At 40.5% G+C, this 15459-nt stretch overlaps 1 protein-coding gene across 1 annotated transcript in view; it reads left to right on the top strand.

Moving 5' to 3' along the window:
- The first annotated feature begins 3941 nt into the window (after positions 1-3941).
- The window catches only part of ap2b1 (adaptor related protein complex 2 subunit beta 1), a 267540-nt gene continuing 256022 nt past the window's right edge, over positions 3942-15459 (top strand). The window contains exons 1-2 of the mRNA XM_034177495.1: positions 3942-4037; positions 12706-12750. Coding sequence (XP_034033386.1) covers positions 12714-12750 — 37 coding nt within the window. The 5' untranslated portion in view covers positions 3942-4037; positions 12706-12713. The remainder of the gene's footprint in view (positions 4038-12705; positions 12751-15459) is intronic.

Genomic DNA, 15459 nt, shown 5'->3' with positions numbered 1-15459 from the left:
ATAACTCACAAACTCGCAGCTTAAAGCAGATAACCCGTAAGTTGGAGAGGAAATGGCGTCTCACTAATTTAGAAGATCTTTACTTAGCCTGGAAAAAGAGTCTGTTGCTCTTTAAAAAAGCCCTCCGTAAAGCTAGGACATCTTACTACTCATCACTAACTGAAGAAAATAAGAACAAACCCAGGTTTCTTTTCAGCACTGTAGCCAGGCTGAGAAAGAGCCAGAGCTCTATTGAGCCGAGTATTCCTTTAACTTTAACTAGTAATGACTTCATGACTTTCTTTGCTAATAAAATTTTAACTATTAGAGAAAGAATTACTCATAACCATCCCAAAGACGTATCGTTATCTTTGGCTGCTTTCAGTGATGCCGGTATTTGGTTCGACTCTTTCTCTCTGATTGTTCTGTCTGAGTTATTTTCATTAGTTACTTCCTCCAAACCATCAACATGTCTATTAGACCCCATTCCTACCAGGCTGCTCAAGGAAGCCCTACCATTATTTAATGCTTCGATCTTAAATATGATCAATCTATCTTTATTAGTTGGCTATGTACCACAGGCTTTTAAGGTGGCAGTAATTAAACCATTACTTAAAAAGCCATCACTTGACCCAGCTATCTTAGCTAATTATAGGCCAATCTCAGCTAACAGCTAACTGATCATCTGCAGAGGAATGGTCTATTTGAAGAGTTTCAGTCAGGTTTTAGAATTCATCATAGTACAGAAACAGCATTAGTGAAGGTTACAAATGATCTTCTTATGGCCTCAGACAGTGGACTCATCTCTGTGCTTGTTCTGTTAGACCTCAGTGCTGCTTTTGATTCTGTTGACCATAAAATTTTATTACAGAGATTAGAGCATGCCATAGGTATTAAAGGCACTGCGCTGCGGTGGTTTAAATCATATTTATCTAATAGATTACAATTTGTTCATGTAAATGGGGAATCTTCTTCACAGACTAAGGTTAATTATGGAGTTCCACAAGGTTAATTCAAAATGCTGCAGCTAGAGTGCTAACAGGGACTAGAAGGAGAGAGCATATCTCACCCATATTGGCCTCTCTTCATTGTCTTCCTGTTAATTCTAGAATAGAATTTAAAATTCTTCTTCTTACTTATAAGGTTTTGAATAATCAGGTCCCATCTTATCTTAGGGACCTCATAGTACCATATCACCCCAATAGAGCGCTTCGCTCTCAGACTGCAGGCTTACTTGTAGTTCCTAGGGTTTGTAAGAGTAGAATGGGAGGCAGAGCCTTCAGCTTTCAGGCTCCTCTCCTGTGGAACCAGCGCCCAATTCAGATCAGGGAGACAGACACCCTCTCTACTTTTAAGATTAGGCTTAAAACGTTCCTTTTTGCTAAAGCTTATAGTTAGGGCTGGATCAGGTGACCCTGAACCATCCCTTAGTTATGCTGCTATAGACTTAGACTGCTGGGGGGTTCCCATGATGCACTGTTTCTTTCTCTTTTTGCTCTGTATGCACCACTCTGCATTTAATCATTAGTGATTGATCTCTGCTCCCCTCCACAGCATGTCTTTTTCCTGGTTCTCTCCCTCAGCCCCAACCAGTCCCAGCAGAAGACTGCCCCTCCCTGAGCCTGGTTCTGCTGGAGGTTTCTTCCTGTTAAAAGGGAGTTTTTCCTTCCCACTGTTGCCAAGTGCTTGCTCACAGGGGGTCGTTTTGACCGTTGGGGTTTTTCCATAATTATTGTATGGCCTTGCCTTACAATATAAGGCACCTTGGGGCAACTGTTTGTTGTGATTTAGCGCTATATAAATAAAATTGATTCGATTGATTGATAAATCCAGATACTCCCAGAGTGCAGAAGAAAAACTGGAGGACGTGCAGTGTCAATTGTTATGCTTAGTAAGTCAGAAGTGAGGAGTGAAGACGCCAACTCCTCCAACTTCCACAAACTCGGCTACAAGCTGCAAGTATAAGTCACAACTGCAAAGACTTCAGAAACAATGAATGTGCGAACGGCACAAAACGACTGAGTTGGTTTACCTGCGTGGTAAGCTGATAACTTGGCAGAGTTATGGTGTCTCTCCCAGGTTCTTATGGATGTGGTGATGAATAGTGACTGGCAGCTGACAGCCAAAACGGTGCACCTGGAGGATCCAACTGGTCTGTGCGCCCTCTGCAGGGCAAAAGGTGCCAGCATGGCAGGGCGCCATCTGGTGGTGGGCCAGCAGTACCTCCTCTTCGGCGGCCCACACAACATTCAATTTCTAACTTCACACTCATCACCCTGTCAGACACTCGTTTAACCTCCAACACACTTTTAACATACTCTTCCTTTAAAATGACCCCAACACCATTTCTCTTCCTGTCCTCACCCTGATTCAACAACTTGTACCCACCGCCGATGCTCCTGCTTACTTCCCTTTCATTTGGACTCTTGCACACACAATATGTCTACCTTTCTCCTCTCCATCATATCAGCCAGCTCTCTCCCTTTACCAGTCATACTACCAACATTCAAAGTCCCCACTCTCATTTCCACCCTTCTAGTTTTCTTCTTCTCCCGCTGTTTGTGGAAACGATCGCCTCTTCGTCGTCTTTGCCTTAGTACACTGAATTAATACCCCCCAAAAAAGAAAAACCACAAAAAGCTATTTCTTATTATTTTATTATTATTTCCTGAGGCCAACGTACGGCCATCGGGTATTGCGAAGACCTGGCATCCTTCCATGTCTCCATCTGTCCATCCATCTGTCTGTGTACGAGTACAGCATAAGTCCTATTACTTCCACAGTCCAAATTCACAGGGAATATTCTTGGGACACAGACTTTGGACAAGTTCGAAGATGACAAACCTTGACATATTTTAACAGGTATTTTAAGACGTTAATATGTCACATTCTGTTTCTAATTTTATGGCATGATCTTGTGGACGTTAACAAGCAAGGATGGTGACATGGCTTCCTGCTATTGCTAGGTGTATAGAACACAATGCTCATTCGACAGAGGGTATTTTAGAATTACGTTATATTTTTTATATATATTTTAGAAGTGCCCCTGAAATTGCAATTTGAATTGACATCAAAAGACTGCAGGCCACAATATAACTCTGATACAAAACATCCATGAATCGTTAATTTGAATACACACACCCTTACGCACTAAATGTCTGTCATTAGATGCTTTTTTTGTCCATAATTTTTGCTCTTCATCTGTGGGTCAAAAGAAAATCTAAACTGAAATGTTGCTGGCGTTCCCATGCCAACGAAATCAAATGTGATTCTTTTTCTTTCTCAAATAAAACCAGTTAATTCTGAAGCTAAGACTCATTTTAAATTTCATTATTATCATTATTATTATTTTGTAATAATTTACATGACAACAAAAAGAGAGTTTCCGGCTGCTTGAAATTGATTGTAAAAATTGGATAACACACACTCTTGCAGGCACACAAAAAGGTCAGATTCAAGTCACTTCAGTTAGAAATGTGAACAGAGCTCCTGGTGAGATTCGAACCCGTTGTTCCGCCCTGTCTGTCCGCTTTCAAATGCCTTTTCTGAAACGAGCTGCCTGCTTCGTTCGCTGGAGTTCTGGTTCTGCTGCATCCGAAGTGGACTTTGCTTTGCAGCCCTCACACAGACCACAGCTGCAGACCGTCATCCTCTGACTGGTTTCTCCTCTGTTTTTGTTTCCAAAATTGGTTTTGACCGTGTCGCCCGTTCCAAAAACCGCCACTGTGGATGACGGACAAAACATTTCTCAGCAAAACAAGAAGACCAGTGGCCTTTTCACTTTGACAACTGCAGCTCAAAAAGTTCTTTAAACCTCCTACACTCAAATACGTACAGTCAGATTTGTATTAAATCTGCAAGTGTGGCAATCCGCAAACGACCATAGTACTGGACTAAGATGGCGAACGAAATCATCGTGGAATGGAGCAAGATGTCCACTCTAGTGTGTTTGTTTATGTGAAGTGTCGTCACAGTCACAGTCGTTGCTCATCTTCCCCCATCAGACAGAGGATTCAAAGACTGAGCGCCACTGTTCTCAGCTTTACAGGCGGCACCAGGTGGGTTCTTCCTTATTCAGTTCTTTGCGAAACCGAAATGTGGTCGGTCCGAGCTCCATATGACTGCGAGAGTCACCGGCTGCAGTTACACGAGCTAACATTAGCACGCTACAGGCAAGCTAACAGAAGCTAACGCTAGCTAACGCTGATCATAAAGTGTTGATGCTGTTTGTCATTAGTACAGTATAAACAGTCAGATTACAGCACATACAATGTTTGTGTCAGTCTGTAAAGATGTTAGCGTTGATGCTGTTTGTCATTAGTACAGTATAAACAGTCAGATTACAGCACATACAATGTTTGTGTCAGTCTGTAAAGATGTTAGCGTTGATGCTGTTTGTCATTAGTACAGTATAAACAGTCAGATTACAGCACATAAAATGTTTGTATCAGTCTGTAAAGATGTTAGCGTTGATGCTGTTTGTCATTAGTACAGTATAAACAGTCAGATTACAGCACATAAAATGTTTGTATCAGTCTGTAAAGATGTTAGCGTTGATGCTGTTTGTCATTAGTACAGTATAAACAGTCAGATTACAGCACATAAAATGTTTGTATCAGTCTGTAAAGATGTTAGCGTTGATGCTGCTTGTCATTAGTACAGTATAAACAGTCAGATTACAGCACATACAATGTTTGTGTCAGTCTGTAAAGATGTTAGCGTTGATGCTGTTTGTCATTAGTACAGTATAAACAGTCAGATTACAGCACATACAATGTTTGTGTCAGTCTGTAAAGATGTTAGTGTTGATGCTGTTTGTCATTAGTACAGTATAAACAGTCAGATTACAGCACATACAATGTTTGTGTCAGTCTGTAAAGATGTTAGCGTTGATGCTGTTTGTCATTAGTACAGTATAAACAGTCAGATTACAGCACATACAATGTTTGTGTCAGTCTGTAAAGATGTTAGCGTTGATGTTGTTTGTCATTAGTACATTGTAAACAGTCAGATTACAGCACATAAAATGTTTGTGTCAGTCTGTAAATATGTTAGCGTTGATGTTGTTTGTCATTAGTACATTGTAAACAGTCAGATTACAGCACATAAAATGTTTGTGTCAGTCTGTAAAGATGTTAGCGTTGATGCTGCTTGTCATTAGTACATTATAAACAGTCAGATTACAGCACATACAATGTTTGTGTCAGTCTGTAAAGATGTTAGTGTTGATGCTGCTTGTCATTAGTACAGTATAAACAGTCAGATTACAGCACATACAATGTTTGTGTCAGTCTGTAAAGATGTTAGTGTTGATGCTGCTTGTCATTAGTACAGTATAAACAGTCAGATTACAGCACATACAATGTTTGTGTCAGTCTGTAAAGATGTTAGTGTTGATGCTGTTTGTCATTAGTACAGTATAAACAGTCAGATTACAGCACATAAAATGTTTGTGTCAGTCTGTAAAGATGTTAGCGTTGATGTTGTTTGTCATTAGTACAGTATAAACAGTCAGATTACAGCACATAAAATGTTTGTATCAGTCTGTAAAGATGTTAGCGTTGATGCTGTTTGTCATTAGTACATTATGAACAGTCAGATTACAGCGCATAAAATGTTTGTGTCAGTCTGTAAAGATGTTAGCGTTGATGTTGTTTGTCATTAGTACATTGTAAACAGTCAGATTACAGCACATAAAATGTTTGTGTCAGTCTGCAAAGATGTTAGCGTTGATGTTGTTTGTCATTAGTACATTGTAAACAGTCAGATTACAGCACATAAAATGTTTGTGTCAGTCTGCAAAGATGTTAGTGTTGATGCTGTTTGTCATTAGTACATTATAAACAGTCAGATTACAGCACATAAAATGTTTGTGTCAGTCTGTAAAGATGTTAGTGTTGATGCTGTTTGTCATTAGTACATTGTAAACAGTCAGATTACAGCACATAAAATGTTTGTGTCTGCCTGTAAAGATGTTAGCGTTGATGCTGTTTGTCATTAGTACATTATAAACAGTCAGATTACAGCACATACAATGTTTGTATCAGTCTGTAAAGATGTTAGTGTTGATGCTGTTTGTCATTAGTACATTATAAATAGTCAGATTACAGCACATACAATGTTTGTATCAGTCTGTAAAGATGTTAGTGTTGAATCAGTTTGTCATTAGTACAGTATAGTCAGATTACAGCACATACAATGTTTGTATCAGTCTGTAAAGATGTTAGTGTTGATGCTGTTTGTCATTAGTACATTATAAACAGTCATATTACAGCACATACAATGTTTGTATCAGTCTGTAAAGATGTTAGTGTTGATGCTGTTTGTCATTAGTACAGTATAGTCAGATTACAGCACATACAGTGTTTGTATCAGTCTGTAAAGATGTTAGTGTTGATGTCTGGTGGTGGGCTCTCACTGCGGTATTGTATCACTTCCTGTTCCAGAGCACAGTGGTGTTTTGCTGTATCTGTTAGCTGTTTAATCTGCGCAGTTAGATTGATCTAGTTAACTAGATAACTATTTGTTTCACAGTGTAATCTTCACGTCCCTTAACTAAAGCACTCCCTCTGCTGAATCACCTGTAAATTATTTACACATTATTCACATTGTGTGTTTTTAGGAATCTGCTAGCTTAGCGCAGCTACTAGCTCTTAGTTGGTTTAGCATGGCGGCTTCTCCTGTCTCTCCTGCACTTTTCTGCTCTGGGTGTGAAATGTTTAGTTATTCCTCGGCCTCCTTTAGCAGTAATGGTACTTGTAATAAGTGTAGTTTATTCGTAGCTTTGGAGGCCAGGCTGGGCGAATTGGAGACTGGGCTCCGGACCGTGGAAAATTCTACAGCTAGCCAGGCCCCAGTTAGTTTCCCTCTGGCAGATCCCGAGCAGCCGGGAAAGCAGGCCGACTGGGTGACTGTGAGGAGGAAGCGTAGCCCTAAACAGAAGCCCCGTGTACACCACCAACCCGTTCACATTTCTAACCCTTTTTCCCCACTCGACGACACACCCGCCGAGGATCAAACTCTGGTTATTGGCGACTCTGTTTTGAGAAATGTGAAGTTAGCGACACCAGCAACCATAGTCAATTGTCTTCCGGGGGCCAGAGCAGGTGACATTGAAGGAAATTTGAAACTGCTGGCTAAGGCTAAGCGTAAATTTGGTAAGATTGTAATTCACGTCGGCAGTAATGACACCCGGTTACGCCAATCGGAGGTCACTAAAATTAACATTGAATCGGTGTGTAACTTTGCAAAAACAATGTCGGACTCTGTAGTTTTCTCTGGGCCCCTCCCCAATCAGACCGGGAGTGACATGTTTAGCTGCATGTTCTCCTTGAATTGCTTGCTGTCTGAGTGGTGTCCAAAAAATGAGGTGGGCTTCATAGATAATTGGCAAAGCTTCTGGGGAAAACCTGGTCTTGTTAGGAGAGACGGCATCCATCCCACTTTGGATGGAGCAGCTCTCATTTCTAGAAATCTGGCCAATTTTCTTAAATCCTCCAAACCGTGACTATCCAGGGTTGGGACCAGGAAGCAGAGTTGTAGTCTTACACACCTCTCTGCAGCTTCTCTCCCCCTGCCATCCCCTCATTACCCCATCCACGTAGAGACTGTGCCTGCTCCCAGACTACCAATAACCAGCAAAAATCTATTTAAGCATAAAAATTCAAAAAGAAAAAATAATATAGCGCCTTCAACTGCACCCCAGACTAAAACAGTTAAATGTGGTCTATTAAACATTAGGTCTCTCTCTTCTAAGTCCCTGTTAGTAAATGATATAATAATTGATCAACATATTGATTTATTCTGCCTTACAGAAACCTGGTTACAGCAGGATGAATATGTTAGTTTAAATGAGTCAACACCCCCGAGTCACACTAACTGCCAGAACGCTCGTAGCACGGGTCGAGGCGGAGGATTAGCAGCAATCTTCCATTCCAGCTTATTAGTTAATCAAAAACCCAGACAGAGCTTTAATTCATTTGAAAGCTTGACTCTTAGTCTTGTCCATCCAAATTGGAAGTCCCAAAAACCAGTTTTATTTGTTGTTATCTATCGTCCTCCTGGTTGTTACTGTGAGTTTCTCTGTGAATTTTCAGAACTTTTGTCTGAGTTAGTGCTTAGCTCAGATAAGATAATTATAGTGGGCGATTTTAACATCCACACAGCTGCTGAGAATGACAGCCTCAACACTGCATTTCATCTATTATTAGACTCAATTGGCTTTGCTCAAAATGTAAATGAGTCCACCCACCACTTTAATCATATCTTAGATCTTGTTCTGACTTATGGTATGGAAATTGAAGACTTAACAGTATTCCCTGAAAACTCCCTTCTGTCTGATCATTTCTTAATAACATTTACATTTACTCTGATGGACTACCCAGCAGTGGGGAATAAGTTTCATTACACTAGAAGTCTTTCAGAAAGCGCTGTAACTAGGTTTAAGGATATGCTTCCTTCTTTATGTTCCCTAATGCCATATACCAACACAGTGCAGAGTAGCTACCTAAACTCTGTAAGTGAGATAGAGTATCTCAGCAAAGCCAATCGAGTCTAACAATAGATTAAATGCAGTGTTGAGGCTGTCATTCTCAGCATCTGTTATCTGTTATTATCTATGAAGCCCACCTCATTTTTTGGACACCACTCAGACAGCCAGCAATTCAAGGAGAACATGTGGCTAAACATGTCACTCCCGGTCCGATTGGGGAGGGGCCCAGAGAAAACTACAGAGTCCGACATTGTTTTTGCAAAGTTACACACCGATTCAATGTTAATTTTAGTGACCTCCGATTGGGGTAACCGGGTGTCATTACTGCCGACGTGAATTACAATCTTACCAAATTTACGCTTAGCCTTAGCCAGCAGTTTCAAATTTCCTTCAGTGTCGCCTGCTCTGGCCCCCGGAAGACAATTGACTATGGTTGCTGGTGTCGCTAACTTCACATTTCTCAAAACAAAGTCGCCAATAACCAGAGTTTGATCCTCGGCGGGTGTGTCGTTGAGTGGGGAAAAACGGCTAGAAATGTGGACGAGTTGGCGGTGTACACGGGGCTTCTGTTTAGAACTACGCTTCCTCCTCACAGTCGGCCTGCTTTCCCGGCTGCTCGGGATCTGCCAGAGGGAAACTAACGGCGGCTAAGCTACCTTGGTCCGCACCGACTACAGGGGCCTGGCTAGCTGTAGAATTTTCCACGTTGCGGAGGCGAGTCTCCAATTCGCCCAGCCTGGCCTCCAAAGCTACGAATAAGCTAGACTTATTACAAGTACCATTACTGCTAAAGGAGGCCGAGGAATAACTAAACATTTCACACCCAGAGCAGAAAAGTGCAGGAGAGACAGGAGAAGCCGCCATGCTAAACCGGCTAAGAGCTAGTAGCTGCACTAAGCTAACGGATTCCTAAAAACACACAAAGTGAATAATGTGTAAATAATTTAGAGGTGATTCAGCAGAGGGAGTGCTTTAGTTAAGGCACGTGAAGATTACACTGTGAAACAAATCGTTATCTAGTTAACTAGATCAATCTAACTGCGCAGATTAATCAGCTAACAGATACTTCAAAACACCACTATGCTCCGGAACATGAAGTGATACAATACCGCAGTGAGAGCCAACCACCAGTAGAGGCAAGCAAGAGCTCCTCGTCAATAGTTTTACATCCTCATTGAAGACAACTTTGGATGCTGTAGCTCCTCTGAAAAAGAGAGCTTTAAATCATAAGTGCCTGACTCTGTGGTATAACTCACAAACTCGCAGCTTAAAGCAGATAACCCGTAAGTTGGAGAGGAAATGGTGTCTCACTAATTTAGAAGATCTTCACTTAGCCTGGAAAAAGAGTCTGTTGCTCTATAAAAAAGCCCTCCGTAAAGCTAGGACATCTTACTACTCATCACTAATTGAAGAAAATAAGAACAACCCCAGGTTTCTTTTCAGCACTGTAGCCAGGCTGAGAAAGAGTCAGAGCTCTATTGAGCCGAGTATTCCTTTAACTTTAACTAGTAATGACTTCATGACTTTCTTTGCTAATAAAATTTTAACTATTAGAGAAAAAATTACTCATAACCATCCCAAAGACGTATTGTTATCTTTGGCTGCTTTCAGTGATGCCGGTATTTGGTTAGACTCTTTCTCTCAGATTGTTCTGTCTGAGTTATTTTCATTAGTTACTTCATCCAAACCATCAACATGTCTATTAGACCCCATTCCTACCAGGCTGCTCAAGGAAGCCCTACCATTATTTAATGCTTCGATCTTAAATATGATCAATCTATCTTTATTAGTTGGCTATGTACCACAGGCTTTTAAGGTGGCAGTAATTAAACCATTACTTAAAAAGCCATCACTTGACCCAGCTATCTTAGCTAATTATAGGCCAATCTCCAACCTTCCTTTTCTCTCAAAAATTCTTGAAAGGGTAGTTGTAAAACAGCTAACTGATCATCTGCAGAGGAATGGTCTATTTGAAGAGTTTCAGTCAGGTTTTAGAATTCATCATAGTACAGAAACAGCATTAGTGAAGGTTACAAATGATCTTCTTATGGCCTCAGACAGTGGACTCATCTCTGTGCTTGTTCTGTTAGACCTCAGTGCTGCTTTTGATACTGTTGACCATAAAATTTTATTACAGAGATTAGAGCATGCCATAGGTATTAAAGGCACTGCGCTGCGGTGGTTTGAATCATATTTATCTTAGATTACAATTTGTTCATGTAAATGGGGAATCTTCTTCACAGACTAAGGTTAATTATGGAGTTCCACAAGGTTCTGTGCTAGGACCAATTTTATTCACTTTATACATGCTTCCCTTAGGTAGTATTATTAGACGGTATTGCTTAAATTTTCATTGTTACGCAGATGATACCCAGCTTTATCTATCCATGAAGCCAGAGGACACACACCAATTAGCTAAACTGCAGGATTGTCTTACAGACATAAAGACATGGATGACCTCTAATTTCCTGCTTTTAAACTCAGATAAAACTGAAGTTATTGTACTTGGCCCCACAAATCTTAGAAACATGGTGTCTGACCAGATCCTTACTGTGGATGGCATTACCCTGACCTCTACTAATACTGTGAGAAATCTTGGAGTCATTTTTGATCAGGATATGTCATTCAATGCGCATATTAAACAAATATGTAGGACTGCTTTTTTGCATTTACGCAATATCTCTAAAATCAGAAAGGTCTTGTCTCAGAGTGATGCTGAAAAACTAATTCATGCATTTATTTCCTCTAGGCTGGACTATTGTAATTCATTATTATCAGGTTGTCCTAAAAGTTCCTTGAAAAGCCTTCAGTTAATTCAAAATGCTGCAGCTAGAGTACTGCGGTGGTTTGAATCATATTTATCTAATAGATTACAATTTGTTCATGTAAATGGGGAATCTTCTTCACAGACTAAGGTTAATTTTGGAGTTCCACAAGGTTAATTCAAAATGCTGCAGCTAGAGTGCTAACAGGGACTAGAAGGAGAGAGCATATCTCACCCATATTGACCTCTCTTCATTGTCTTCCTGTTAATTCTAGAATAGAATTTAAAATTCTTCTTCTTACTTATAAGGTTTTGAATAATCAGGTCCCATCTTATCTTAGGGACCTCATAGTACCATATCACCCCAATAGAGCGCTTCGCTCTCAGACTGCAGGCTTACTTGTAGTTCCTAGGGTTTGTAAGAGTAGAATGGGAGGCAGAGCCTTCAGCTTTCAGGCTCCTCTCCTGTGGAACCAGCGCCCAATTCAGATCAGGGAGACAGACACCCTCTCTACTTTTAAGATTAGGCTTAAAACATTCCTTTTTGCTAAAGCTTATAGTTAGGGCTGGATCAGGTGACCCTGAACCATCCCTTAGTTATGCTGCTATAGACTTAGACTGCTGGGGGGTTCCCATGATGCACTGAGTGTTTCTTTCTCCTTTTGCTCTGTATGCACCACTCTGCATTTAATCATTAGTGATTGATCTCTGCTTCCCTCCACAGCATGTCTTTTTCCTGGTTCTCTCCCTCAGCCCCAACCAGTCCCAGCAGAAGACTGCCCCTCCCTGAGCCTGGTTCTGCTGGAGGTTTCTTCCTGTTAAAAGGGAGTTTTTCCTTCCCACTGTCGCCAAGTGCTTGCTCACAGGGGGTCGTTTTGACCGTTGGGGTTTTTACGTAATTATTGTATGGCCTTGCCTTACAATATAAAGCGCCTTGGGGCAACTGTTTGTTGTGATTTGGCTCTATATAAATAAAATTGATTGATTGATTGATGTTGTTTGTCATTAGTACATTATAAACAGTCAGATTACAGCACATACAATCTTTGTGTCAGTCTGTAAAGATCAATCAATCAATTTTTTTGATGTTAGTGTTGATGCTGTTTGTCATTAGTACATTGTAAACAGTCAGATTACAGCACATAAAATGTTTGTGTCTGCCTGTAAAGATGTTAGTGTTGATGCTATTTGTCATTAGTACAGTATAAACAGTCAGAATACAGCACATGAAATGTTTGTGTCAGTCTGTAAAGATGTTAGTATTGATGCTGTTTGTCATTAGTACATTATAAACAGTCAGATTACAGCACATAAAATGTTTGTCAGTCTGTAAAGATGTTAGCGTTGATGCTGTTTGTCATTAGTACATTATAAACAGTCAGATTACAGCCCATAAAATCTTTCTGTCTGTAAAGATATTAGTGTTGATGTTGTTTGTGATCTTAATTCTTTTATTGTGTCTTTTATACAGACAGCATCATGACAGACTCCAAATATTTCACAACAAACAAAAAAGGTGAGCAACTTTATTTTTTTGTTGAAGAAAGTGACCATACAGATTTTTGTTTCATTATTTTTTGGTTTCTTGAAGACTTTTCTGAAGCCTTTGGTTCTTTGAATCATCTACCCATATGAGAAACTTGACAGTTTTTTTAGTTTTTTCTTTGTTGATGTCGATCATTTCTTGATTAATCCGTCTGATCCAGATTATGATATTTCACATTCAGAAAGTTAATTTTATTACTTATTCAGTATGTCTGCATTTTAATCAATTGTTTAAATCAGAGAAATATTCTGTATCGTTTCCTCCGCGAATGAAGTTGGGCAGAGGTTAGATTTTCACCCGTTTGTTTGTGTATTTGTTTGTCTGTTTCTGAGCATCCTGTAACCCACAATTCTTCATATATTGTTAATGAAATTTTTACAGAGGATTCATATCCCGAGAGGCAAGAACTGATTCAGTTTTCTAGATCATAGGTCAAATGTCAAAGTCAGGAAAATTTGGGAAATTTGAAGAAATTTCTATCCTTTAACACCAGAAATTAAAAAAAAAAAATCATAATTCTGTCCAAAAAAAGATCAAATTTCTTTCATATATGAGAGTGTTGTGTTGGATGGTATCATTTATCATCTGACAAAGTTTGATCCGGATCTGATCCAGAATACAGGTTTTTTGACCATTTAAATTTAACATTGAAAACCCAGTTTAATGTATATTTTGCATTATATCTTAATCAAACATGCCCCAATCACTCTCATATTTGAACGTGTGGTACAGAGTTGCACTCACTGTCACCTGACAAAGTTGGATCTGGATCTTATCCTGAATACAGGTATTTTTTTTTTTTGACATTTAAATTTAACATTGAAAAGATAAAGATAAACTTTATTGATCTCACAGAGGAGAAATTCACATGTTACATCAGCTCTTAAAAAACACACAAGATGGGTGTAAGTAGAGGAAAATGTTCATCAAACAGCGTGTGCAAGGATAAGCAATAATAATAATACTTGTAACAGTACAAGACATAAGAAATGAGGTAGAAATAGAATATGTGTGTGTGTGTGTGTGTGTGTGTGTGTGTGTGTGTGTGTGTGTGTGTGTGTGTGTATATATATATATATATATATATATATATATATATATATATATATATATACACACACACATACATACATACACACACACACATATGATACGAGGTCTGTTAGAAAAGTATCCGACCTTATTATTTTTTTCAAAACCATATGGATTTTAATCACGTGTGATTGCGTCAGCCAAGCTTGAACCCTCGTGCGCATGCGTGAGTTTTTTCATGCCTGTCGGTTGCTTCATTCGCCTGTGAGCAGGCTTTGAGTGAGGTGTGGTCTACCCCTCTCGTCTATTTTTTTTATTGCAAATAAATGTCTGAACGATTTGGAGCTTTGCTGCATCAGTTTTTTTCCAGAAACTGTAAGAGACCTCCAGGTGGCCACCGTTCGAAAAATTAATATGGCTTTCAGGGACGATTTTATGGGGATTAAACAGATTAAGGAGTGTTACTGCCCCTTTAAGGACGGCCCACAACTGCTGAGAGCGCAGCGTGCTCCCAGCCCCCATTGACAGGCTGACATCCCGCACAAACAACCAGATCATTTCCAACGTGAAAGCTTTGTTGATCTGGGACCTCGTCTGACTTTCACAAAAAGGCAGAAGATGTGGACATCAGCACTTTTTCTGGCACATTCCACCGTTACAGGAGTTTTTTTTTCATGGAAAAAGAAGCAGAGGGACGCGCCACGGAGCCGTTCGTTACGCGGGACAAAACCACCTCGGTGTTGGTCTCACAGGACAGCTTAAAGGTGGATTTCAGACGGATTCCGGTTGCTTTCCAGTCATGTGAATATCCGATTGTGATTGTGCATGAGCTGGACATGCCAGAACATGTCCTGTGAGGCTTCATCATGGTGTTGCTTTTCGGCCGGAATTCCTCCGCCTTTGTTCCTCTTTCCATGACAAAAACTCCTGTAATAGTGAAATGTGCCGTTCATTTCTAAACTGGACACTGTCTTGATCCGGTATGTCCTCTGACTAGCACAGGAATTGTGAAAAGACGGGGACATCAGCACTTTATCCGGCACATTCCACCTTTACAGGAGTTTTTTTATGGAAAAAGAAGCCAAGGGACGCGCCACCGTGCTGTTCTTGACGTGGCACAAAACCACCTCGGTGTTGGTCTCTCAGGACGGCTTTCAGACGGATTCCGGTTGCTTTTCTGTCGTGTGAATATCCGAGAAATTGAGCTTGAGCTGGACAAGCCCCAACATGTCCTGTGAGGCTTCATCACGGCGTTTCTTTGCGCCGAGCGGCTGCACCATGATGTGCCGAACTCCTCCACACGTCTATCTTAATGTGCCGGAAAAAGTGCTGATGTCCACGTCTTTTCACAATTCCTGTGCTAGTCAGAGGACATACTGGATCAAGGCAACGCCGTGATGAAGCCTCACACGACATGTTCTGGCATGTTCAGCTCATGCACAATCACAATCGGATATTCACATGACTGGAAAGCAACCGGAATCCGTCTGAAATCCACCTTTAAGCTGTCCTGTGAGACCAACACCGAGGTGGTTTTGTCCCGCGTAACGAACGGCTCCGTGGCGCGTCCCTCTGCTTCTTTTTCTTTGAAAAAAACTCCTGTAACGGTGGAATGTGCCGGAAAAAGTGCTGATGTCCACATCTTCT

Source organism: Thalassophryne amazonica, chromosome 9, assembly GCF_902500255.1.
Source record: "Thalassophryne amazonica chromosome 9, fThaAma1.1, whole genome shotgun sequence".
Classification (NCBI taxonomy): domain Eukaryota; kingdom Metazoa; phylum Chordata; class Actinopteri; order Batrachoidiformes; family Batrachoididae; genus Thalassophryne; species Thalassophryne amazonica.
The sequence above is the reverse complement of the archived record's forward strand: the minus strand, read 5'-3'. Positions and strand labels throughout refer to the sequence as shown.